The sequence below is a fragment of the Neurospora tetraspora genome (genome assembly GCF_033439725.1).
Source record: "Neurospora tetraspora strain CBS 560.94 chromosome Unknown B0H65scaffold_8, whole genome shotgun sequence".
Classification (NCBI taxonomy): Eukaryota; Fungi; Ascomycota; class Sordariomycetes; order Sordariales; family Sordariaceae; genus Neurospora; species Neurospora tetraspora.
In genome coordinates, this window is record NW_026944390.1 from 468,129 (window position 1) to 493,131 (window position 25,003).

General features: G+C 53.1%; 6 protein-coding genes across 6 annotated transcripts; 5 read left to right on the plus strand and 1 right to left on the minus strand.

Annotated features, from left to right (window-relative positions):
• Positions 1-909: 909 nt before the first annotated feature.
• On the plus strand, positions 910-1,556 carry B0H65DRAFT_477260 (uncharacterized protein). The gene has a single exon (XM_062827420.1). It carries the CDS (start codon positions 985-987, stop codon positions 1,369-1,371), a length of 387 nt encoding a protein of 128 aa, XP_062677388.1. The 5' UTR covers positions 910-984; the 3' UTR covers positions 1,372-1,556.
• A 1,308-nt stretch (positions 1,557-2,864) lies between these two features.
• Positions 2,865-5,093, plus strand: B0H65DRAFT_307940 (organic solute transporter Ostalpha-domain-containing protein). Its single transcript, XM_062823247.1, has 3 exons — positions 2,865-3,124; positions 3,182-3,768; positions 3,904-5,093. Exons 1-3 carry the CDS (start codon positions 3,082-3,084, stop codon positions 4,978-4,980), a joined length of 1,707 nt encoding a protein of 568 aa, XP_062677389.1. The 5' UTR covers positions 2,865-3,081; the 3' UTR covers positions 4,981-5,093.
• Positions 5,094-5,109: 16 nt separating this feature from the next.
• Positions 5,110-8,828, minus strand: B0H65DRAFT_477264 (uncharacterized protein). The gene is made up of 4 exons (XM_062827421.1): positions 8,652-8,828; positions 8,294-8,501; positions 6,478-8,232; positions 5,110-6,423 (listed from the first exon to the last, which is right to left on the minus strand). Exons 2-4 carry the CDS (start codon positions 8,355-8,357, stop codon positions 5,543-5,545), a joined length of 2,700 nt encoding a protein of 899 aa, XP_062677390.1. The 5' UTR covers positions 8,358-8,501; positions 8,652-8,828; the 3' UTR covers positions 5,110-5,542.
• A 2,542-nt stretch (positions 8,829-11,370) lies between these two features.
• Positions 11,371-13,696, plus strand: B0H65DRAFT_308009 (uncharacterized protein). Its single transcript, XM_062823249.1, has 2 exons — positions 11,371-11,724; positions 11,788-13,696. The coding sequence occupies exon 2, from the start codon at positions 11,853-11,855 to the stop codon at positions 13,593-13,595; it is 1,743 nt and encodes a 580-aa protein (XP_062677391.1). The 5' UTR covers positions 11,371-11,724; positions 11,788-11,852; the 3' UTR covers positions 13,596-13,696.
• A 2,001-nt stretch (positions 13,697-15,697) lies between these two features.
• Positions 15,698-21,156, plus strand: B0H65DRAFT_308031 (uncharacterized protein). The gene has a single exon (XM_062823250.1). It carries the CDS (start codon positions 15,943-15,945, stop codon positions 20,734-20,736), a length of 4,794 nt encoding a protein of 1,597 aa, XP_062677392.1. The 5' UTR covers positions 15,698-15,942; the 3' UTR covers positions 20,737-21,156.
• B0H65DRAFT_308032 (uncharacterized protein) lies at positions 21,157-23,185 on the plus strand. Its single transcript, XM_062823251.1, has 2 exons — positions 21,157-21,666; positions 21,725-23,185. Exons 1-2 carry the CDS (start codon positions 21,576-21,578, stop codon positions 22,897-22,899), a joined length of 1,266 nt encoding a protein of 421 aa, XP_062677393.1. The 5' UTR covers positions 21,157-21,575; the 3' UTR covers positions 22,900-23,185.
• Positions 23,186-25,003: the final 1,818 nt, after the last annotated feature.

Consider the following 25,003-nt stretch of genomic DNA (forward strand, 5'->3'; position numbering starts at 1 on the left):
TTGCGCAACAGAGAAGAACTGGTCCTGCCCGATCCTCCGCACCCTCACGCTCCTCCGCCTCTTCCCGGTTTTTCGCTTCTTCTTAGGCGTGAATCACCTAGGCGTGAATCAAAGCGACACAGTATGGTGCGGGCTGTCAAGAAACTGTTCCCAGACCGCCCAGACTGGTACGTCCGGATAACAGATCAGGAGGTTGGGGAGTCTCAGGCTGGCTCATCTCAGGCTGGTTTATTTCAGACTGGCTTCTCTGAAGCCGGTACATCTCAGGCTGGCTCATCTCAGGCTGGTTTATTTCAGACTGGTTTCTCCGAAGCCGGTTCATCATCTCAGGCTGCTTTATCTCAATCCATTTCTGGTGGAGTTGAGCGCGCTGCCTCTACACCACATGCCGCCTCTGAACAAGGTGCTCAGCAAACAGAAACACAAGTCTACGGTTTGTCACCCAGGTTACCAAGGATCTATCTGACAAGGCCGACGCCGCTAAACTCACCACGCCATTTCTTTCCGCCGCCAGGCCATGTCTTTCCGCCGCCAGAATTGTCGAGAGACGAACTGGCGAGGCCGACACAGGGTCAATCGCTTCAAGGCCAAGCATCCTCTGGTGATTCAATGACCGCTCAGTCATCAAGATCTGCAGCTCGGACGTCACTGTTACCACAGGAGGCCAATATCAGAGCCGCAGCTATAAGGCGAGACCAAATCGAAGAGAATTCTCGGGACTATTTTCAGCGACAGTATTACAACAGATACCTGGAAGGCCAGAATAGTAGGGGTGATGGGGGTGGCGAAGATGGTCAGGATGGTGAGGGTGGTGAGGATGGTAAGGGTGGGGAGGATGGTGAGGGTGGTAAGGATGGTGAGGGTGGTGAGGATGGTGAGGATGGTGAGGATGGTGAGGATGGTAAGGATGGTGAGGATGGTAAGGATGGTGAGGGTGGTGAGGATGGTGAGGGTGGTGAGGATGGTGAATCCTCTGGTAATTCAATGACCGCCCAGTCATCAAGAACTTCAGCTGGGGCGCCACCGCCACCACCACCACCGGAGGCTTCGAACAGAGGTAGTAGACTTCTAAAGCTATTTGGACGGACTCCTCGATCCAATAGAGACCGTGAAGGCCAGAATAGTAGGGGTGACGGGAATGACGAAGATGGTCAGGGTCGTGAAGATGGTGAGGGTGGTGGAGGTGGTGAGCAACGCCCGCACCGGCTCACCAGGCTATTTCACAGACGCAGGGATCAAAATCCTATACCTGTGACCCGGGTACCATTAAATGACATTCGGTCTGGCCAGGGTGACGTTGGTCTGCAACTCAGCAACACGGTACGCATTGTGTCTGCAGCGGCTGCCGCTGCAGGTGCTTGGGTTGGGTGAAGGTCCATGAGGATGTGAAGCATAACAGCGAAGCTCCAACTGAGCAGCGTAGGGAGAGGTTTACTTGATATAGAGGAGTGAAGCGAAGATTACTAGTCAGTAGAGTTCATAAACGAAAATGGTTCATCCGTAATCCGTCAAATTTGTTTTCCTCTCACGCGCTTCGTCATGTGTAGTTCGCGCCGAGAGAGCCTCAAGGTTCTCTCAACCAGGCAACCCGACCCTTTTGCAGTTGAGGCGTTTTCTTGGCGATGCAATTCAGGGACGGGGACAGGGATCAGCAAGGGGAATTTCAGGGGCCAAGATGGACCCTTGCATAGGGTTTTAGGGGTGTGTCAGTCTTTCAGTTCACACCCATTTCCAGTTCATGATCAACCAAGCTTCTTTCTGGCTTCTGCCGCCAGAGGGCATCCCCGCCTCATCCGAGGCAGCGGGTGGGGTTGCATGATGCAGCCAGAGGACGGGAACCGGAAAGGATGGATGGACATTTTGACTTGACACGGGTTTCATCTGAGGTTTGGGTGTGAGAAAAGAAAGCGAATGAGGATGTTCGCACTACGCCATCCGAGCATGGAAGTGATAAGCGCGCTTCTTGATTATCCCAACCTCACTGAGGATGGAAAGCTTCCCGAACATTTCCGTCGGGTTGTTTGGAGGGATGAGGCGCAGTCCATTTCATTTTTAGGTACGTAGTGGTGTTGGGCTGAGGGCACCATGGCAGTACAGTAACAACGCTAGAGAATGGGATTCGCGTTCCACGGCTATGACGGCGCTAGATAGGGCGGTGTTTGTGGAGCGCAGGGTTCAGATGTTCAAAACACTTTCCACTCCCACTTCACTTGATTCTTTCACTTTCTCGCTCATTCACCATCATCGATCTTTTCGTCGTTTTGTTTCTTCTTTTCTTTCTTGCTTCAGGTTTCTTCCACTTAAGTTCCCTTATCGATTGTTGCGTGCTCAGCTCGGCCTCTTTCCGGCTTCCGAGAGCGCCCCGCGAAACAAACCAAATTTCACCAAGCGAACACGAACTAGAAGCAGCGGAAAGAACGAAACGAAATGTGCCGTTCTTGACTTGTTTTCTTGCCCGACTGCTTTTCCTCTTCAACTTTTTTTGGTGGAAGAAACGAAACGACGACAGAATTTGAGATTCCAGCTTTTCAGCGCCGCGCGATTCTAGATTGGATACCAACGAAGACGCCCGCAGCGTCCGTGGTGCGCGTGCCAAACAACCTCCTCCGGCCCCTCCCTTCCGAACGCTCAATTTCGGCTGCGCCATTCAGCGGTGTAGTGCGTCACCTCAACGCTTCTACGCAAGTGTCAACTTTAAGTCTGACAGCGCGGAATGCGCTGTTGAATGACGGATTTTTCAAAGGACGAATCCGACGGGACGAGTTGGAATTTGTTAGGGGAGGATTGTTACTCGCATACTTCTGCATCCTATCGTACCGATTTATAGGTGCTGGTCATTACGGACATCGCATTGCGCACGGCAACTCTGGCGCGCATAATAAGCTGGAAACATCCGATTATACGAGACGTTTGATGGGACGAATCTGTTGAAGAAGGCTTAACGGAACTTTCTGGAAGTATATTCACAACGATTGCGATTCGCCTTCCTCTGGTCTACGTATCCAACCATCTTGCGGCCTTACGAAATCGCAAACCACCACTTTCCGATCAACAGAAACCAAGAGTATTCTATCGCCCATCATGGGTACCCCATTCTGCAACACCACGTTGGATGATATGCGAAGTAGGTTCTGTCCCGAGTCTTTTCTCAGACTAAGTCACTGACCTATCTACGTCACAGTCCACCCCGGCGATGAACGTCCCATAGCCGGGCCCCTGACCTTCCACTCCCTCGCCCTCATAATCGCCGCCGCCTCGACGCTGGTAGCCATACTTACGAGCTTCTACCTGATCATGCGGCACGCGACCAACTATACCGTGCCTGAACAGCAAAAGCAGATCATCCGCATCCTGTTCATGGTGCCCGTCTACACCTGCTCCTCCTTCCTGAGCCTGCGCTTCTACTACCATGCCATCTACTTCCAAGTTTTGAGCGACTGCTACGAGGCCTTTGCCATCAGCTCCTTTTTTAGTCTGATGTGCCACTACATCGCGCCCGACTTGCATTTGCAAAAGGAGTACTTTCGCGAGATGCAGCCCATCAAGGATTGGGTGTGGCCGGTGAACTGGATGGCCAAGTGCTGTGGCGGGCACAGGAAGGGTCCCTGGAGGACGCCGAGGAGCGGGCTGACGTGGTTTAACATCATCTGGATTGGGGTTTATCATTACTGCTTTGTGAGAGTGGCTATGACAGTCGCGGCGGTGGTGTCGCAGTATCATGGACGGTATTGCGAGAGTAGTAATTCGCCCATGTTTGGGCATATTTGGGTATGTGTCCCTCCCTCTCCCCTTCTTCATATTCTTCCACTCCCATTGTTTATCTCACCCCTTATTCTCCCCTCCTTGACCTTCCCCTTCCCCCCATCAACCCCCCATACTAACCCCCCGCCCACCCAAAAACAGATAGTAGCAATCCAATCCCTCGCCGTCACCATCGCCATGTACGCCCTCATCCAATTCTACATCCAACTGAACGCCACGCCCCAACTCTCCCCGCACCAACCCTTCCTCAAAGTCCTCGCCATCAAACTCGTCATCTTCCTCTCCTTCTGGCAATCCATCGCCATCTCAGTGGCCACCTCCGAAACCATCCACATCGTAGAACCCAATTCCGTTCTCGCCTACCCCGACATCAAAGTCGGCATCCCCTCTTTACTGCTATGCTTCGAAATGGCCTGCTTCGCCTTCCTGCATCTCTGGGCTTTCCCCTACAAACCGTACACCCCCCGCAACAGCAACCGCGGCATGGATTTCCACGGCCACGCCAAAAAACAAGGTGGACCGATGGGCATCCTAGCCCTCTGGGACGCCATCAACCTCTGGGACGTGGTCAAGGGCTTTGGAAGAGGGATCAGGTGGTTGTTTGTGGGCGTGAAGAAGAGGGAGAGGGATGTGAGTTACTTGCATCTCGACAAGGATACTCACCCGCTGGGTAACAGCATTCCGCTGCGGGGCGCCAGCACCAGAGGGAGACAAAAGAGCAGCAGCGACTCGCCGACGATGGAGGTGGTTGAGCATCAACATCAACAGGCGACGGGAGTGATGGGAGGAGGAGACTTAGAAGCGCCGGCGCAGGCGCATCAGCACCATTATGCGCATGGGGTGGTGTATGGACATGATGGGCATGGGCGTGCACTCGATACGAGCTACAGAGGCGCGTATGCGGCAGGGAGGAGTGAAAGCTTTGATAGCTTGGATTTGGCGGGGGGAGGGATGCCGAGGGCTGAGTACGAACGACGAGGGAGAAGCGGCTCTGCTGCTTCCGTTGATGAGCATCATTATTACGAGGGCCGTAACACTGGCGGTGGTGGTGGTATTACGACTTATCATGGAGGAGATCATGGTATGCGACCAACCGTATACAGAAACCAGAGCAGCGGGTACTATGATCCTCTGCCAGCGCCACGAGAGGAGGATGATAGTGTTGGACTGGTTAGACATGCACCATATCCGTATGGAAGTCAGAATGGCCATCGATAGGCCCTTAAGGAGGGGCCTTGGCTTAGGTGGAGGAGGAATCATTCATGAGCAATTGCATTTTATGTTATATACCACTTTGCAGCGGGGTATCAATTTACATTGTAACACTTGAGAAAATGGAAACGACAAGTTGTTAACCACTCCTTTTCTGATTAGTGCTATCCTATAACGTCTCCTCTTATTTTCCGCCTATACCAAGTAGGTGTATCTACCCCCGGGTCATGACATGTCATTACACAACTTCAAACATCATCCCTTCTCAGCGACAGACACCGCCCATCGTTTTACTCCAAGCGCAACAAACAGAATCTCAGAGGTAGTGATTAAGACAAAGGATAGGACAGACGGTTGGTTGAAAAAACAAATGCTTCTCGTTAGGTAAGGAGGCCAGAATGCCGGGTATAAAGAGTTCAAAAGACCAAGATTCCAATCCGAACCATAGGCAACGTCAGGGTATTAGGTTGCCAGTGCCTCCACACACACATCCCAATGTGAAGAGAGCCTGGATACAAGACTCAAACAAGAAACAATACAAAAGACGTTAGTCAAGATGGATCTCCGTTTAGTAGTAGATCTTCTCTTCCCAAATAGGAGGCCTAGTCCCCTCCTGGTCCCAAACCAAGTGTCCCTTCTCATCCAACTCGCAGCCCTCATCTGTGATGGGGATGGCCCGGCTCGTGTGCTCCACCTCCTGGCGAGACACGCCGGCACCGTTGGCATCGTTGGGGATCCAAAGAAGCGGTACATCGGAAGTGACACTAGGCGGGCAGTACGCATCTCTTTCGACCTCTGCGGCGTACGGATCGAGCTGGACACCCTTGGGCAGGAAAGCGCGCAGGGCGTTGTAGTCGGAGTAGATCCAAGGCTTGAGGAATTTGATCAAGAAGTTGGGTTTCTTGCCCGTCATGTGGTTGGGCTGATGCTTCGAGGCATCAGAAGCTTCTTTCGCACCAAGGATTGGATCTTCCGCGCGGCTCTGAGCACCGTTGGTACCGTTTGTCGGAACCTTCTCGGTGTAGGTTGTCGGGCTATTGCCATTGGTCGGACCGCCGCCGTGTTCATTCTCTGCGGCATGCAAGTCGGTGGGAGTGTCAAGCAGAGGGCCCTCCTCCTCCGCAAGAAGATCGAGGGGAAGGTTATACATCAACGGGTTGAGGGCGGAGTTCATGCTGATGTGGAAGAGGATAGTAAAGATGAGGAAGATGACCATGAGGACAAGCGGACCGGGGGCGACAGAGGCACCGAAAAGGCCAATCATGCAGATTTCAGCCAAGTAGATGCCAGTGTAGAGTTGCTTGATGGCACGAGGGTAAATGAGGCCACGGGTGTCGATCTGAGTGTCAGTGACAAACAGGACATTGTAGCGCCAGGCGAGATAAAACAAGCCCATAGCAAGTGCAGCCCAGCCCAGCATAAGAGGAGCAATAGTCGCGTACGCAATGGCTATGAATAAGTTAGTGGAATGCATGTATGGTAGGAGGGGCAGGGAAAACTCACCGATGACCACAATGTTGGTATAGACTGGCAAGGTGCTACCCCAAGAAATGGCACTCAGGTTCGCCCACTTGGCGTACATAGCGCGAGGGGTAGAGGCGAGGAACTTGTACAGAAGGTTGAAGACGAAGAATCCGACTACCTGAGTCAAGACCGAAGTCGCAATGCTCAAGCCCTGTACAATGAAATAGGAGATGTAGAAGTTGGAGGACTTTGGCAAGTTCTCGGCAAGGAGACTCGTCACTGAACCCGGATTGTCAGCAATCTTCTTCGCGACGGCAGTGGCAGATGAGGCGACAGTAGCGACCAAAAACACCTGGATCACCTGGAAAGCGAAGTAAGCGTTCTGAGTGAACAGCTCGACTCGGGAGAGCGAGGGCTCGCCGGCGAGCTTGGCACAGATACGGATGACGACCGGAACCAAAGACATGAGGATGGAAAGAGCGACGGAGGGCAGCAAGCCGGTGACAACGCCCATGATGACGCTGGGAATTTTTTTGAGCCATGTCAGGAATGAGATAGTCTCGAGGAAGTTGACGTTGCTGATAATACCAACAACACCAACCGGAATAGCCCAAAAGACAATCATAGCGGTAATGAAGGCGTAGACGGCGTAGCGACGAATGACACGCTGCCACCAGGGAATGGCAAGTGAAGACCAGACAATCTCGCTGGGGCGGATACCGATGTACTTGGGAGTCATATGGAGTCCCTGGTGGTGGGCCAGGATCTGGGCAGCTCCTTCAGCATCGGCCTGGGTCTTGAACTCGATAAAAACGCCAGGGACCTTCTTGAAAGCTCCCTCACGGTACTTGTCCTGAGCTGCCTCAGCCTCAGGAATGAGACGCATAAGCTCCTCACGGCACCAGTCGATCGTGTCGACCTTCTTGCCGATCAGGCCCAAGGGTCCAAGACGATGAGTTGGGCGCTTCTTCCTAGGAACCCAGCGGGCCGCAATGCTGCCAGACTCGGCATCCAGGGGGGCTTGCTTGTCAATGTCGTCGACAGCACCTTTGTTCATGGCCTTGCGACGGATCTTGTTGGCAAGCTTGATCAGCTTGACCTCAGCCTTTTCGAGGCGCAAGGCAACCTTGTCGCGCTCCTTGACCAGTTCGTCGACCTCCTTGGTTTCGCTTGTGATCCACACATTTTTGACAGAGGTACCAAAGATCTTGCGCAGCTTTTGCTCGTCGAGATAGGGTTCTGGGACCGCAGTAAAGAGTACAGTACGGGATGAGATGCGCTGAGAGTATAGAGGGCTGAGCAGAAAGGCCTGGCGAAGGTTGATATAGAAGATGCACTCTCGCATGATGAGGTACATGACGAAACCGAAAAAGATCCAGCCAATAAAGACGTGGGCATAATAGCGGCTGTATTGAGTGTCGCGGTGGATGTTGCCGTAAGTCAAAATATCCAGCTGTTGCAATTTATTACCGCCGGTAGCATTGACGGGGAAAAGGACGGGCCAGGTGATGCAACAACCGACGAAGCAGATGGTAAATGCCATGCGCAAGTAGCGGAGGTAAAGGTACGCGTCGAGCGACTGGTGCTGAAGGGCGTAAACATCGGGTATCTTCCAGAAATCCTTGAACCAGCTGAATAGGCCACTTGACAAGCTTGGTGATCGTTCGTTCTCTCGCAAACTGCCTAGGTAGGTTCTGGGAGCATAGTATCTTCGGTTGCTCTTGCGCAAAACCAAGAAGACCGCTATGTAGATTGCGGATGTGATGAGGACCGGGACCAAGGTCGAGACCATGCCTACATTGGTTCATAGTTAGTTTCGTTGCCCTTTAGACGGCGTTTTTTTTTTAAGACCTACCCGACAGCGATACCGGTGTCTGGGCCTCTTCCGTTTTGGCGGTGTCATTAGGTATGTCGCTCATTTTGGCGGTTTCGCAGGATAACCCGCTTTAGATATTAAATGTAGGTATTTTGTTGTCTCGATCTGGTGGTTGATGTTCCAGTGTTTTGAGTTCGGTGTAGTTAGTTGTTGTTGACGTGAAGCTCACCAGCAGAGGGAGCTGGGACTAGGTAGGGTTAGGCCACTGCAGCTCAGGAGTTGTTTGAAGAAGTGAAGACGAGGGTAGGGGAAAGAAAAGACTAATAGACCAAAAAAGTGGGAGTGACGGGATAGTGATGGGACCAGGGAGGAGGAGAAGGGAGGGCTGGGCATTTACGTCGTTAGGTTGCAGGCCACGGCAGAAGAAGCAAGGAACCAGGACAGGGCAGCTTCTGGGTGGTCAAGAAGGTTGCACCCGTGTATCTCTCTGGTTGCCTCTGGTAGTGGTACTACCCAGATTCCAGATTCCAGAGATCAGCTTTCGAGTTTCCCCTTTTGAGGGTTCACAACAGAGAATGAAAAAAAAAGGGAAGAAGAAACGGGAGAGGGGAGGGGGGAGGCCATGTGGATAAGTGCAACGACCCCGGCTCTCCATGACCAGGTGGAAATCGCTAGGGTAGATAGTGGACTGCGGAATGGACTCACGCTATTGCTGAAACGGGGACTGCCGTGCTTGGCTTCACTTTAGGTTTGTGACTTGTTGATTGAGGAAGAATTGGGTGACGGGCGCGCAACTTTTGCACACGCAAGCGCAAATAATGATCCAAGGGAGCAAAGGAGCTTCCGTTGGACCCTATCAATCAACACACGGTAAAATAAAACGGGAAGCAATATCGATGCCAATCGAGGGTCAGAATCACCAAGCAGTGGTTCATGTTAAAGGAATTGGCATTTGATATCATGTCGGACGCCCAATGATGAGGCCAAGCTTTGATCTTCAAGCTTCCTCCATATTTTCCCGTTTCTTCTTTTGTGTGCGCCTTCTGTCATAGCATCGAGCTCCTGCCATGATTAAGTTTCAATCGCAAAGAAAATCCCAAGAGGAAGGAGAGGGTGACATCTCCAATGACGCAACACGCCTGGAAATCTGCACATAGTGTTGCTTTCATTCCTTCCCGACGATTTGATCAAGCTCGGTGCATGTGGGGCGTATGGCGCAAGGAACGCTCATCATTGGCCAACAGCAACCCCGGTACTTGGAGCTATTGAGCAGGGATGGCAGACACGGTCTAGATCACCGCAATCGTGAACCCGACCTCGAGATCCTGCCACTTGCCAGCCATGCAAATTCACTGCCATCGCACTCCCACTGACCCATGCCAGCCTGAGCCTGCGCCCGTCTTTTCAGCCTCTGACGGAGTAAAAAGCAGCAAACAACTCAACCGCGTAGGATACCTGCATCCAACTACCGAATACTTTCGGACGAAGGCGAATAACCCAACGACACTGACGGATGAGAGCAGAAATGATAGCGCTCGACCGACATGGAAACGGGCGGCGCTTTCTATCATTCCAAGATTGGCTCTCATTACCGGGGTGCCGAAAGCCGTGAGCGCTTCCCTCACTCGAGCCTCATCAACCTCTTGTCACCGCTAGCCAATTACGTTGGAACCATCGTGAAAGAGCGATGTGCAACCAGTATTTCCGAAACAGGGTGCGCCAGTGACCATGTCGACGACCATTTGTTTCATAACCGACCGTCTGGGCTCGGCTCTGTCAATCTTGTCAATCTGAAGGGCAATCATCCGGGACAAGGCCACAACCCACTCACCGATACCCTAGAAAATGAAGTATCACCCGCCGCTGCCGTTGCCATCGGTCACCGTCATTATCTACCATCTGCATCTGATGAAAATCCAAAGGGGGGATGGTCAATGTGAATTGTGAGATGCCGACTCGTGATTGGCCACGACATGTCACTCAATTGTGGGTGGAGAGCTCCGCTTTCGCACCCCGCGCTACTGCAGCTTTCAGCTGTGATGGTCCATTGGGAGCAGGCACGACCGCGTCGAAAGCCACTGGATGAAACGGTAGGAAATTGGATATTGAATCTTTTCCGGTCTCGTGATTTGTCCGCATCGCGATAGAATTCCAGACTACGATGGACCGCGAGAACAGCTTGCGCATGGTAGCTGAAGGGACATTCGACTTTTTATTTTGGATGCGACAGATTTGCCATCTTGTGTTTTCCTTTCCGAACTTCCACTCCTTTTCCTGTCCATGACGTGGCCTGCGACAAATTGCGACAAAGTGAACCGGTCAGGCCAGAAGGGTGCGCAAATCCAAGCTCCACAGTTTTTGGATCCACAGACCCTGACTGGCAGAGATTACCTCGTGGTTGTGGGCCCCGCTTTCGGACCAGATGGCCCGGGAGCTCTCATCGCAACACTTCACAAATGGAAACGATTCCTTTTTTGCGAACAAGGCCGGCGACATATCCGCGGCACTCGGTTCGTTGTTGGTTGCAGACAGAAGACACATACTGCTCATGGTTCAAATGCACCCGTTCAGCAGTTCATGGATCTTCAGCTATCAGAGGTCGAGGTAATGACATGTCGCGGATGTCTGGGCCCTTCATGCATCACACGCATGGGTGACTTGAAGCCATCATCGCCATCAACACACCCAAGGTCCTGAAGCCACACGGGCGGTTTCGAAAAGACCTTCGACGACGAGTGCTTCACGACAGCAGCCTGCGGCTATGCCACTATTATGGAATGTCTCACATCGCCTTGGTGCTCAGGGATCGAGATTCGAGCCAGACTGGTCAGACTGCTGAACAGTTCTGTCAGTGTTGAGGAGGCCTCATGACTGGGTTGCAGTCCCCCAAAGCTCGCGGTCGATAACACTTGAGGACCAGCATCTCTCAAGATTCGATTATGGGTTACACCGAGATGGATGACTATGAAAAGATGTCTCAACAAATGTCAAACGGCGTTTGGAATTGCAGTTAAACAACGGCAGAGTGAAGTTGGCACAAGTGTCTCAACTTCCCGAGTGACTTAACGCACTACAATATGGAAAAACGGGTCGCTGAGATACCGAGGAAACCACAACCAGAGAGTCTTTGGAATCACATCGTGGAAGTTGTCCGGGATAATGATGTGGTTATTTGGTAACGGGCCTGGGCGCCTCACGGGGTTCGAGTGTATCCCTTATATTACTCACAGATCCGGCTCCTTTTGAACACTAACAAAGCATATGATGGCAAGCTTCTCTGCTGTTTCCGTCGTCTTTATTCTATGCAGCTCCATTTCTACTTCTTTGTTACAGCTGCATTTGGCATCGGATAGCTCTGTCTGACAATGCCTCGTTCACGTCGCAAAGAACAGCGGCTCTTTGTTGGGCTGCAATGGCCGGGGAGACAATGAACCATCCCAATAGCATTGGGAGAAAAGGCACAACTTATGGTGAGAGGTGATCGCCTTTTCAGAAGAAACATGTTGTTCAACTTCAACTTTATCACCATTTAGACTGCCGAGCAAGGAGAGCCAATTCTCATCGCCACCAGAATTAACATCACCAACCTTCCAAAACCATGACACTACCAGGCCGAAAGATCGTGGCCGCTCATTTGGTGGACCATGAAGAAGATGAAAACCGAGGACTAAAGGGCTACGTCAAAGCAACGGACTATGCGCTTCCCTACATGTCGCAGTGGTCACGAATCAACAATGAGGACGTCAAGAGCGAGCTACTCCGCCATATCAACTGTGGTTATCTCTCCACGCATGGTATTCCGCCCACGCTCCTTGCATTGAAGCAACATGCCCAATCTCTCTGTGCCCTCATCCAAATGCTGCAGCCAGATGTCAAGGTCGCCGAGGTTCAAGTTGATGGCGCTACTTCCGCCAGCAACGACTTGACCCAGGGAGGTTCCATGGGTAAGGGCAAGAACAGTGCCTCATCGGCCGACGACGGTTTAGCCATGAAGTTCGAACTCAACTCAGCTTTCGATTTCCTCAACGACCTTCGCACGCCTTACCACACCGACAATGTTTACCACCACAAGCCCCTTGTCTCGCTGATCAACGAAGTCCGTGGGCGCAATGAGGTTTACGGCACCGATTACCACTGCCCCCTGACCCAGATCCAGCACCATTCGCCCCCGGTAACTTCCAACACCACCACCGGCCAGGAAGACCAGCCAAGGGAACTTCGCCCCTACTCCAATCTCCAAAACCTGCTTATCCACACCAACTCCTGCCTGGAGCGCCTCGACCACGAGTACACCGCCACCGGCGGCCTACTGAGCGTCCTCCCTACTGACGCGGACCACGACACCGAAGAACTCCAGCACGCGCGCACCACCTTGCTCGGCCAATGGCTTCTCTTCACGCAGCACCTCGTCGCGCGCATGCACGAGCTCGAGCGCAGCTACGGCAACGCGCTCGACGCGCTGGCCGGCGAAGCAGCCATTCCGCACCAGGTGCTCAGCAAGCTGGGCCCCGACGGCCGGACAGGCCGGGTGGTGGCCTACCCACAGGATCAGTACATCCTCGTCAACTCAGGCGAGGACGTCTATGAGTACATCCACAGTCTCCTCGACAAGCGCGAGGCGGTTCTGCAGGCCAAGGAGAGAGTCTGGCGCAAAAACGGCGCGGTCGGAGAAGAAATGTGGCACAAGAACCCACAGACTGGTGCCAGCGCTGACGACGGCACTGACAACAGCCTCTTCGACCAGATGGAAAAGGTCGACGGAGACCTCATCGGCGCCTACTTCAGCCGGGGCATCGTGCAAGTGGACGTCACAACGCGGTACTACCGGCTCGCCAACTCAGGCAAGGGCGTGCTCTTCGTCGTGCCCGCCCACGCCGTCCACCCGGGCGTCGAGCACACGCGCCTGCTGGAAACCCAGCCGACCATCATGGCCACCGTGCAGCCGCGCTACCCGCCGCGCGCGTCCGAACTGGAGATGAAGTACAACCGCAAGCTGCGCGAGGCGGGCAAGATCCAGCAGGAGAATTTGGACCTGCACTCCGAGATGGGATCCCAGAAAGAACAGATCCGCACGCTGAAGGCGGAGGTGGAGAGGTTGTCGCACACGAGGGATGCGTTGCTGAATGGGGTGGGTAAAAGTGAGGTGGAGGCTAAGAAGGAGGCGGAGACGTTGAGGAAAAGGGCGGAGAAGGCGGAGAGGTTGGCGAGGGAGTTGAAGGAGAGGAAGAGGGAGATGAAGAGTAAGGTGTCGAAGTTGACGAAGCAGAGGGATAGCTTGATGATGGGTGTGGATGATGTGTCGGATGGGGAGGATGAGATGGATTTGGACTGGGATGCGTAGATGGCTTTCGTTGACTATTGTAATGGTGCCGGAGGTTGTTATTTTTTGTTGACTTTTTCGGTATTTGTTTTCCTGTCTGGTGTTTGGCTCGGTCAAAGGGTAAAGTGTACGTCTGTATTATCGATTAAGCATGTAACAACGGATTTACCTTGAACACGGTGATTGTATCTTTCTGGCTGATGGGAACTGTTTCTGTTTTGTTTAGACGTAAGACGAGCTGAAATCATTTTGTGTTTCTTCCACTTCCTTGTCCCAGGTCATCATCTGGGAGGTGTAACACTTGTCAGAACCACAGTTGTGGTCTCGTACGCTGCCATCATCTCCCCACGGGCGAAAGACCTGTCTCATAAAGAGATGAATCGTACTTTTCCTCATTTTACTCGGTTTAAGAACGGCCGTCGGTTTTGTCTCGTGTGTCACTGGAGAGTCGGGCTTAGTGTTGCGCGGGCAGCTGACAGCTTGGATCATCGCAAGTCGATGTGATGCTCTCGACAGTTCGACCCTGACCCTGACTGACACTGACACTGACACTGACACTGACAGTCCCGATCCGGCTGGTCTAGTCAACATGGGAGTGACGAGGATGAAAGCGGAAGATCGACAAGGTGTCCGCCCTCTCTAACCTCGATCTTGCCTTGCCCTGGCGTTGGTCGCTGACCGCAACGCACACCATCAATCATCCAACGAACGTTCGTTTTCTTGGCCCCACTCCCACTATTTATACGGAAATGCTTATGCAGAAGACAAAACGATATGTACCTTCACACGCCTAGGTAAAAAACCTAAGTCCTGGATATTTTTGCCAATCTTTTTTCCAACTACCATATTAACTTCACTACAACCTAATATAAAACTACCCTGAATAAAAAGCCCCCTTTTGGGTGCGCTAAATTTACTAGTGCTATCAGTTTTTCAATGTAGTAACTTTTTGTAAAGTTGTAATAAAAGCGTTGAAAAAAAGTGACTTTAGGATGGACGCAGGACTTGGCGCCAAGATACAGTTTGGCCACCAGAGGGCGAGAAGGTACATGAGTTTTTTATCTTCTGCATAATCACTACCATTTACACACCCCTTCTGGTCCCGTATTTCCACCCACCCCCAATTGTTTTCTTTGTTTATTCTCCGGTTGGTGATTCCCAACGATAAGCTCACCTTGTCCCACTGTTTGTTTCCCTGCCAACTATCTCCCTCCCAACCGCCCGTGTAGAAAAACAACCCCACCGCGCGCGCATCAATGGACTGGACATCTTGCGCAGCCCCTCCCTCCTCCCGTCGCGGAACTGACCAATGAGAAGGTCACATCGGCTATTGTTGATTTAGCAGGATCATGATTTCTGAATTCTGGGCGCGCACACGCACTTGCAGCGGAGCTAGAACCACACCCCCCATTGGATTACGTACCAGCCCGGCTCTACCAGCCTCCCTTCTTTCACTGCAACGGTCCAGCTCCACTGGAACCTGGCTGGCTTCCTCCCAGGTGGTGAGAGAAAGTCCGTCGACGAAGGGCGGCCAAGGGGCCTGAGAGGAATTGTTGACCGGATCTTTTGGTGGACAGTTCCATCAGTTCTATTTTCTTCACACCGTAACATTCCACTCCAATTGCCGCCGCTTGTTCTTTTGGGGCCTCGTTGTGCGGTCTGGATCTTTGGCCATCGTTGCAGTGCAATCGGTCGAGGCAGGCAAGGGTCCTCTTCATTTCTAACTGGTTCGTCGGTTCAGTGAATGTATCATCGACTGTTGACTTCACTTTGACTGGACATTCAGCCTTACGAAACACCAACTGCAAAACTCCTTTTCGTCCCATCATCACTACCAGCACATCAAGCAACGCGGGAAAGCAAGCAAGCTGCCGCATTCTGCAGCTGCTAGCTACCCTCTGCGGGGAAATTCTGTACCTACAGCGAGCCCGATTTTAGTCTGCGCTTATCTCCCTCCCAACTCCCCGTCTCTGCATTCCAGCTTTTCGGTCGCTGCCTTCGAGAAGGGGAAAAGAAGTGGGGACTACTTTTCCATTCGGCGGAGCAATTCAACTCTCATACTTGGAGACCAGAGACAGTATTCCGTCATAATCGGTCGAGTTGACGAAGGAAGGAAGCAGTCGAGAACCAAAACCGCAATTATTGATCCCCATCGTCTGGAAACACGGAAGGTGAAACCGCAACCAACGAAAGAAAGGAAAGAAAGGACGGAGGAAACAATGGTCAAGGCGTCCTTTCCCTAACGGTTTTGAGAGCGACGTCCACGACGAGGAAAGAGCAAACGGGAGGGGGACACATTCCAGTTGAACACTGCAGCGTCCGGGCACTTCCTTCCCCGCCAATCATCATCTTTCGGGGCACCCAAACCATGGCCCGGCCCCGGCCCCGGCCCCAGTCCCGACACCGATCCGGGTCTCGACTAGCGCCGTCACCGCCAAGCAGGTCCGAAACATTAACAACATCACATACCGGACATCGACGACACCGGACTTCACTCACCACAACCTTCTGCTTGGCTACCCTGGCAGCAGCAGCAGCAGCAGCAGCAACCCCCGTGGCCGCCATCACGCTTCCCTACACGCCAACGACCATCCTCCTTTCCGGATCTCAGTCACTTCTCTCCACTAACTCGGCCAATCATGGACTCGCATACATCTTCACCCCTAATGCAGACAACAACGGCGTTGACTTGCTCGCCATCAACACGTCGTCGACGCTGGATGCTGATTCCTTCAAGCCGATAACACTCACCTCCGGGTTGCCCTTCGTTACCAAGTCGAAAACGAGTGGATTTGCACCAACGTTGTTAGAGAATGGTACTTTGGCAGTACTGGCAGGCGATTGTGCCGCTGGAGGCGCGTCAGGGTATGGAGATGAAGATTCTACTCCCTCGGTATGGAGTTACGCTCCCTCTTTCGAAAAAGACGGTGATGCCAAAGGCGTCTGGACGAAACACAGTACCCAACAGAACCTCAAGGGCAGTATAGGGACAGGACTAGGAATCCCTTATCTCCTCGGCTCTTCGCTCTCCTTCTCATCACAAATCTACCCCACCATCTCCGATCCCGTCATCTACATCTATGGCGGCATGTGCCCATTTCCCAACTCGACGGCTTCGACATGGCAGGCATCAGCGCACTACTCGAATCGCATGCTCAAGATCTCTTCTCTTTCCTCGGACTCTTCTGTAGCAACACCTTCAACTCAGACCGGCGGTGATGAGGATGACGTTGTGGAACCGGGAAACACCAACACCGACGGAGCCGATTTCACAATCTCCAACCCCCAATTGGGCGGTCCTCCCATTCCGGAAGCCGGCTTCACCTTCACCGCTCTGACACCGAGTATCACGAACCGATCAGGCATCGTAACGCAGCAGACCTCCCATGTGCTGCTGGGCGGACACACGCAGCATGCGTTTGTTAACATGAGCACTGCGGCTATCTGGAGCCTGCCGGAAGAGACGTGGAGCTTCGTGTCGATTAATCCACCTGCGGAAGAACCAGCTGGGTCGTCACCTGGCAGCGGGCAGGCGGATCTGGTTGTCTTGAACGTACACCAAAAGCGGCCCAAGTTGAAGCAAAAGAGGGGAGTAACGACTGTGGATAGCAGGTCAGGGCATACGACCGTGTTGAGTGAGGATGGAGGCAGCTTGGTCATCTTAGGAGGTTGGGTAGGGGATGTGTCCCAACCGGCGGAGCCACAGCTTGTGGTAATCAAGATCGGGGCAAGTTACGATGATTGGAGCTGGGAGATCCCGGAGGAAAACCACGCACAAATATTTGGTGAGGGAGAGGGGCTCTACGGTCATGGTGCTGTGGTCCTTCCAGGGAATGTGATGATGGTCTACGGAGGGTGGGAAATCAAACCACCCAAGGCAGCATCTTCCGAGACGAAGGTCAAGAGGTGGCTCAACTCCTTTCTGGGTATCGCTGATAGCAGCAACCTTGAGAAACGACAGTCGACGACTGCCACGAGTACCCCGAGATTCTTCAACATGACGTCTCAGTCCTGGTCGATAACCTATACTAACCCGCGACCGGATGCGAATGGCAATCCGACCGTCGATATCCCTCCTACTACAAACGGTCCATCTGATTCCACCAAAGTTAGCCAAAATCTCGGACTTACACTTGGGTTGGCACTCGGTCTTGGAGTTCCTCTAGTAGCCATTATCTTCGCAGTGCTTTTCTTCCTGTGGCGCCGACGACAACGCCGCCGGGCTCAACGCGATCAAACCCTTCGCAGCTTGTCCATGGGCATGGCCCCCAGTGTCTACGGTACTGGTTTTGGTGGTAGTATCAGGCACAGCATCAGTGACTGGGGCGAGAATCCATCCAGTTACACCAATTACGATAACGAAATGGCCGAGCAAAGAAGCAGCGGGTTCGGCTTCCAGTTCCCTTGGAACACAAATAACGACTCGAACGGGCAGGGCACCCGGTCTCTTAGTGGTGGGTATCAAGTTGTTGGTCAACTAGGTCACTACCAGCCATCCGGGCCGCCGGCTGCTAATAGCACCGGTTCCGGAGTCGGCAGGTTGCGCAACGCGAGGGGGCTCTATATCCCTACTAATGGTATGGACTTTTCACCGCCGCCTGGGAGAGGGATTACGAATCCTAATGGGATCCACCCCATCTACGAGGAGGCAGACGAAGATGACGAGTACAACGAGAAAGATGGAGGGGATCTAGGAGCGTCCGGGCGGCTGATCAGTCCTGAGTATGACGATGATCCGTTCATCACCCCGGCCGGAAGCATACTACGGGCAGGAGCCGTGGCTAGCACGTCATATCCGCCAACTAGTAGTGGGAGTGGAAGCGGAGGAAGCATGAACGACGAGAAGTCGAGCCCTGGCTTACCACCACCCGAGGTTCTGTCCTTCTCTCCAAAGCAAGGGCAAGCTCAGGACCCAGAAGTCCGGGGCTGGAAGACTGATGTGGATGTGGCGGACGCCGTGCTGGCCGCTAAAATCAGCCGGCATGGATCCGTGACCACCACTCACCGTGCAGCCACCGCTGCTTCGCTCGAGGCTGCCACGCACCAGCCTATATTACCTACTAGTGCAGCAACTCGTGTGGTAACATCACCTCCGCGCCGAGCATCGAACAAGTCCAATAAGTCTAGGAGGGCCTCTAACCCACTGAGCAAGATCATGGTGGATACCTCGGACGACTCCCGCGCAAACAGCGACCATCGCACGGGAAGCAACCTTTCCGACCGGAGCGCATTCAGTTTCATCTCGGGCGGGGAGCATCAACAAGCGGCCCATCACCAACTCCGGGTAGCGGCCGCAGCAGGAGAGATTCCCAAGCCAGGCAGTTCTGGCAGCGGCAAGTCTGGCAACAGCGGCAGCAGCCATTCCCTCGCAGCCTCCTCCGCCTCTAGTGGCTCGCACTCCGGTTCGACAGCCTTCGCATCTGCTCGATCCAACCTCCCCACGCCTACTCCAAACTTCAACTCCCTCCAGACCGAGGGCCCTGATCTTCTTTTTCCTCTGTCCGGGTCAGGCAACAATGAGCGCCCGGGTGCGGAAGAAGGTGGAGAAAATCAGGAGTCCGAAGAGGATTGGGAACCAATCCCCAGCTCACCATCCAAAACCCGTCGGAACTCCCGTCTCGACTCCCGTCCGCGCAGCTGGCTGGGCAGCCTTAAGCGGATGCTCAGCGTCAGCGGAGGGTCGGGCGGGTCTGGCAGCTCAGGTGGCGATAGCAGTCCGACCAAGGAGAGCTTGTTGCATGGTAACGAAGCTAGTGGCTTCGATCACCATCATCTCTCTCTGATCGGCCTCAATCCCGGCGCGTTGGGCCTGGGACTGGTGAGGAGGAAGCAAGGCCGTGAGGCCTGGGATAATAATGGAGAGGGATCGTCGTCTAGACAAGCCGCTGGAGGAGAGAATAACGAGGCCGCGGGAGAAGGAGGTCAGGGAGATGAGTGGGACGTGGAGAAGGCGGTTGAGGAGCGGTTGGTCCAGGTGATGTTTACTGTGCCCAAGGAGCGCCTGAGGGTGGTTAATGCGGAGATTGAGCGGGAGGAGTCTATCATTCTGTGTGATGTCAATGACGAGGGGAGCAGGACCAGTAGAAGCGGTACTCCCAGCAGTGTTGGCAAGGGGAAGGGGAAGGAACGGGCCGGGGGACAGACACCGGATGCTATCGAAATCATTGCCGGTGAGAGCACGAGGAAGATCTCCGGTGGTAGCCAACACCAGCCCGAGCATGAGCACAAGTCGGAGTCAGACTCAGAGACCAACCCGATGCTAACACCTGCATCAGAAGTCACCGGTCAGGACCATCCTCAAGTCTACCTTCACCCAACTGGGAGCCCATCACGCAAACGGACTCCCTCCCCGTTACCTCTGCTGGATCTGACCCTCCCCTCTCCACTAACTCTCTCCCTTTCGCGTTCTACCTCGCCATCACTCTCCCTCCATCTGCCAGAAGCATCTCAACCTCAACGGCAACTTCAGCCCTCTTCAGGCTCCTCATCCCTCCAACGTCCCTCTCCGGCCCAATCCCGCACTACCATCCGCAATCAACCAAGCACAACCGGTCTCAATCCCTCAACACCCTCGTCTGAGGGATCCGGCTTAACACCATCAGGAGAACCCCACACCCAAATCACCCCTTCACCTTCGCCCTCTCCCGAGAAAACCCACGGCCGTGGTCACACCTACACCAAATCCTACGCCCCCTCCGTCCGCTCAACCTACAGCGTGCACTCCCTCCGGAGCATAGCAAGCGGTGTATCCGACGCCGGCACCGCGACGCTGCACGTCGCCGAGGCGATCAAGATGGAGAAGGTCTCGCTTTCTTCGGTGTCGGAGGTGCGGTCTTCTGTTGAGCAGTTGGAGGAGCTGCAGCCGCAGCTGCAGCAACAAGCACAGGAGTCGTCGTCACTCGATTCTGAGTTGCTTCATTCCCAGTCGCAGTCACAGCCAATGCTACCTCCACCGCCGCGCCCAACTCCGTCTCCCGGTCCGGGTGCGATGCCCAGAAGGACGAGAACGAGGGTGTTGGACTTGGTGGAAAAGTTTGAGAGTGTTGGTTCGGCAGGGAGCCGGGAGTCGAGTCCGGCGCCGTCGGCGTCGGTGGTGAGGGGGAATAGTAGTGGCAGTGTCAGTGGACGGCCGGGGCTAGCGGGGAGGCAGACTGGGAGCTAGGTAATTACCAGTCGCTTCTCTTATGGTTAATGTGTACGAATTGCAAGATGATCCCCTTTTTGTTTGCCGGTTTTGGACTTTTCAGTTTCCATGGATTGGCTGGGTTACGGGGTGGTACTATGGGATGGTTTACCGAGGCACTTGATAAGTGCCATCCTTCTATCTATCTACACTACATTTCCAAAGGCAGGGGAGTTCAGGGTTTTGTTCTTTTTTTTTTGTGTGTGTAGGGATCAAGCGACAACGGTTGTCCGTCATCGGTGTATTAGAGAAAGTTAGATGTCATCAGGCGATGTCTGTACGTTAATTGGACAGCGAGCGAGCGAGCGAGCGCATCTTCACATTTCTCGTTTTGTTAATTGACTCTTCGCTAACAAATGCAGAAAGGCGTTAGACCGGACCCGTGAGCCTGGATGGGCCGTTAGACTAGATCTTGCTTTTGGGTTGATGGGATCATGGGTTCAGGGGCTAAAAAGTCCAGAAGTCTAGACCGTCGCGCTCGAACTGCCCTGATGCCGGCAATAACCCATTTCGGCTCCCAGCAAACATTGGCGGCTAACCATCGCGCGCGACGCTATTGAATCTACTTGGAATGTAAGGGGGCAATGGAAGACTTGGCGCCCATTTAGAACGGGTCGAACTATCGATTTTTAGGACCAAAAGAGGGCGCCGCAGACAAGCTGAAAGTTAAATGATGAATCTGATGGATTGGGCAACATGAGTGGCGACAAAAAGGGAACGAGTCCCGTCTCTTCAACAAGCCTTTCAATCTTTCTCTAGCCCAAGGTTGGATCCACCTCAGTCATTCGTTTACTCCAGCCTAGTCACTCGTTCGAATCATGAAGAACTTTGGTATTGTCGCCCTTTCGGGCGCTGCCCTGTTGCAGGTGGCTTCTGCTGCTTGCTGTCGCAGCAACAAGTGCTTGAAGGGTATGTAAAATTATCATCTACAAGGTTGAATGTATAAGCTGACGATAAACAATCACAGCCGTTGCCCTTGCGGACTTCGAGGGAGTAATGGACTGCGAGTCCAACCTCATCGTCACCGTGACCCCTTCAGCAAGCATCTACACCGAAACGGTCACGCTCGTCCAGAGCGCCGTGGACACCGTCCTCTTCACCGAGACCACGACGGAGATCGCCTCAACCGAAACCCAGATCCTCACCGAGATCACCACCGTCACCGCAGCCACTGTGACGGACATTATCACCGAGACCGTCACCGAGCCCTACACCGCGACCCTGGTCTCGCTCCTCCCCGAAGTCACCTCGACCTCGACGGCCTACCAGAACCCCCCCTTGAAGTTGAAGGCTCGCGACACTCTGACTCAGATTGAGGAGGCCAACCCCCTTCCCACCTACGCCACAGCCGACTGCGCCGACTGGTCCCAGTACTCCAAAGCCTGCAAGTGCGTCGGCGTGACCGCCTCCACCATCACCGCCAGCGCCGCCGTTGAAACCGTGACCGTGACCGTCTCCGACGCCCTCACCACCGTCGTCGCCACCGCTTTCAGCACCTACACCGACATCATCTCTGTCACCGAAACCGTCTCCGAGACCGAAACCGAGACCATCCCCGCCACGGACCTGATCACCGCCACCGCCATCCAAACCATCTCAGCCGTCGAGACCGTCCAGGCCACTTCCACGCCCGTCGCCGTCGTGCCCTTAATCTGCAAGCCCCGTGGCCAATCTTTCCGCGCCTCGAATCCGGGCTTCCCCGACGGCTCGACGCGCTGGATGAACATAGCAAACGGCGGCAGCCTCATCGCCTGGCAAGGCTTCGCCGGCGTTCCGGCCCCGGGATCAACCGGCGCCCTGACCTCCACTTGGACGCTCGACGCGAACGGCTACCTCGAGCTGGCTCAGCCGGTCGTCGGCCAGACGTCCGTGTACGCCGCCTACGTGTTGGTCAGCGACACGGGCGCGTCCGTGTCGGTGAGGCCTAAGCTCAAGGCCGATGTCGAGGCTGGCGTTGCGGCGGGCACGATGAAGCGCGTCAAGGGGTGCGTAAATGCGGCTACGGGACAGCTGACGCTGTCGGCGAATGGAAGGAGCAATATGTTGTCGTGCGGAAATGGGCTTTATTTGTCGACGGGCATGGATGGGAAGGATGTGAGGAGTGATGGAAGTTGTGTTTATTTGACTCCTACTGCTGCTTAAGGGGAGGGCAGGGCATCTAATTGGGCCTACCTAAACTAAAACCTAAAGATGGGGATGTTGGATAGGTCAGATATGCACAAAGAGATGAGAAGACGGATGGAAGTAATGGGATTGAAAAGGAAACGCGGACAAAGCATAACATGCATATATGTACCTCTAGGTATGATAAGAGATATTGTATCTAATTTTTTATTTTTTTTAAGAAGTGGAAGTCTTCTTCATTCTCACCTTGGCTCAGGCCAAAATGACTATATTATTCGATAGAAAGACATACGATAAAGTAGATGTTAAGACCACTCTTGCCCTCAAAAGATGAAACATCACTTTGGCTTCTTTGCCCTGTGATATAACCGGCATACAATCTAGTGCTGGTTTGTTTGTTAGGGTCGAGGATCGGGGCGCAGCAGGAGTTGACGTTGTCGAGAGTTCAGCTTGGTGCGCTTGGTGTGTCTGGAGAGGTAAATTGGGTGTGTATGGCGGGTGCAGGACCGGAGTTGTAGAGATTCGATGAGGAGCTTGGGATGGAGGCTTGGGAGGTAGATTGGGTGTGTATGGCGGGTGCGGGACCGGAGTTGTTGATATCCCCCAACGGCTGGCAGTGCTGCCGGCTTCAGATGGTGGGCGGCCCGCATCTTGGGCTGGATCCGGGGCAGTTCTGTTCCTGGCGATTCTATTCCCGCTTATCGTAGTAGAAGCGAACTTAATTTGGCGGTTGGCTATCGAGGCCGGGGTTCGTTAAGGTTGTCGAGTGTTGTTGGACGTGCCCACCTGTATGCCCTTTTCCGCTGCCGCTTTCTCCATTCGTTTCGCATATGTAGTACGGACGTGAAATATGAATTAGACGGCCTTTCTCCCATTTATTATTCTTTGGTTGAATAGCTTAGGATCCTTTTGTTGGTTATTAAAGCCGTAGGATGTGATGATAGATAGTGCGAAAGTCTAGTATGCGTTTTGGTATATTAAAATTTGTGATGCGGTTGGTGATTTTGCTGAGTATTCTAGTGAACTCTTTATGTTATTGATATCGAAATAATGTGCTGTCGCGCGCTTGGTGATAAAGGGGCGCAACCGATCTTTGATGTGCTTACTTTGTATCTTGTAACTACGTATATAAGAAAATAGGGGTGGTGATAATGGCTCTGACTGCTTGTTACATGTTCATAGACTTTACGTGTTTGCGTACTAATGAGATTTGTGACTAAGGTAGTTAGGAGGAAATGGGAACTTTCGGTATTTCGTAGCAGTTTTATTCGATGCTTTTGTAGAAAGGAAACCTATATCGTCTACGTCGAATATAAGCTGTAGAAAAAATTTCGAATAACTTTAGTATTTAGTGTGAGTAGTATCCGTAGGTCGAGAGTAAATGACGTTTAGAGCGGGGAATAGGTTTCGTAGGGAATCGAGTAGGCGAAAGTCTCCTTTTGGCGAGAGTCCGAGTTCTCCTACTTTAGTTTTTTATTTTCGATGGTGGTACTTTAGTTTACGAGTTGTTTCGATGTTGCGTAGATGTTGGAAATGGAATCGACCCATTCTTACGATGTCGAATTTGATATTGGACCGCTCGTCTTTGGTAACTATGCAAGATTTGTATGGCCTCCTCGTTATATGACCCGCACATACTGATATCTTCTGTTGCTGTGGCATATCGCCGATTAAGATGGCGACGAATGGGCAGACCAGAGACTCTATCCTATCCATACCTATGGAATAGAAACCCGTCATCTAACTCGAGAGCCGAGCATGGTGGTGAATGTGTGCTTGAGATCGAAGATGTAGAGATCTTCTTCATGGCTGACTCTGTTGGGGATAGAACAAAGTCAAAGCAATATCGAACTCATACGGCATGCTGTTTTGCTTTATTCTAGTTTTTCCAGGCAGAAAGCTCAACGGAAAGCTCTACGGGAGGCAGGTTCTTCAAGCAGAAAGCTGGTCGGGATAGTGTGGGCCGAAAGCTTGACGTGAGGTAGGTTAAGTAGAAAGCTGGTTGGGGAGAGAGCTTGATGGGAAGTAGGTTAAGCATAAAGTTTGTTGGCGTAGCGTGGGCAGAGAGCTTGATGGGAGAAGGGGCATATTAGGTAGTATCATAGTCTACTCTCAACACCGT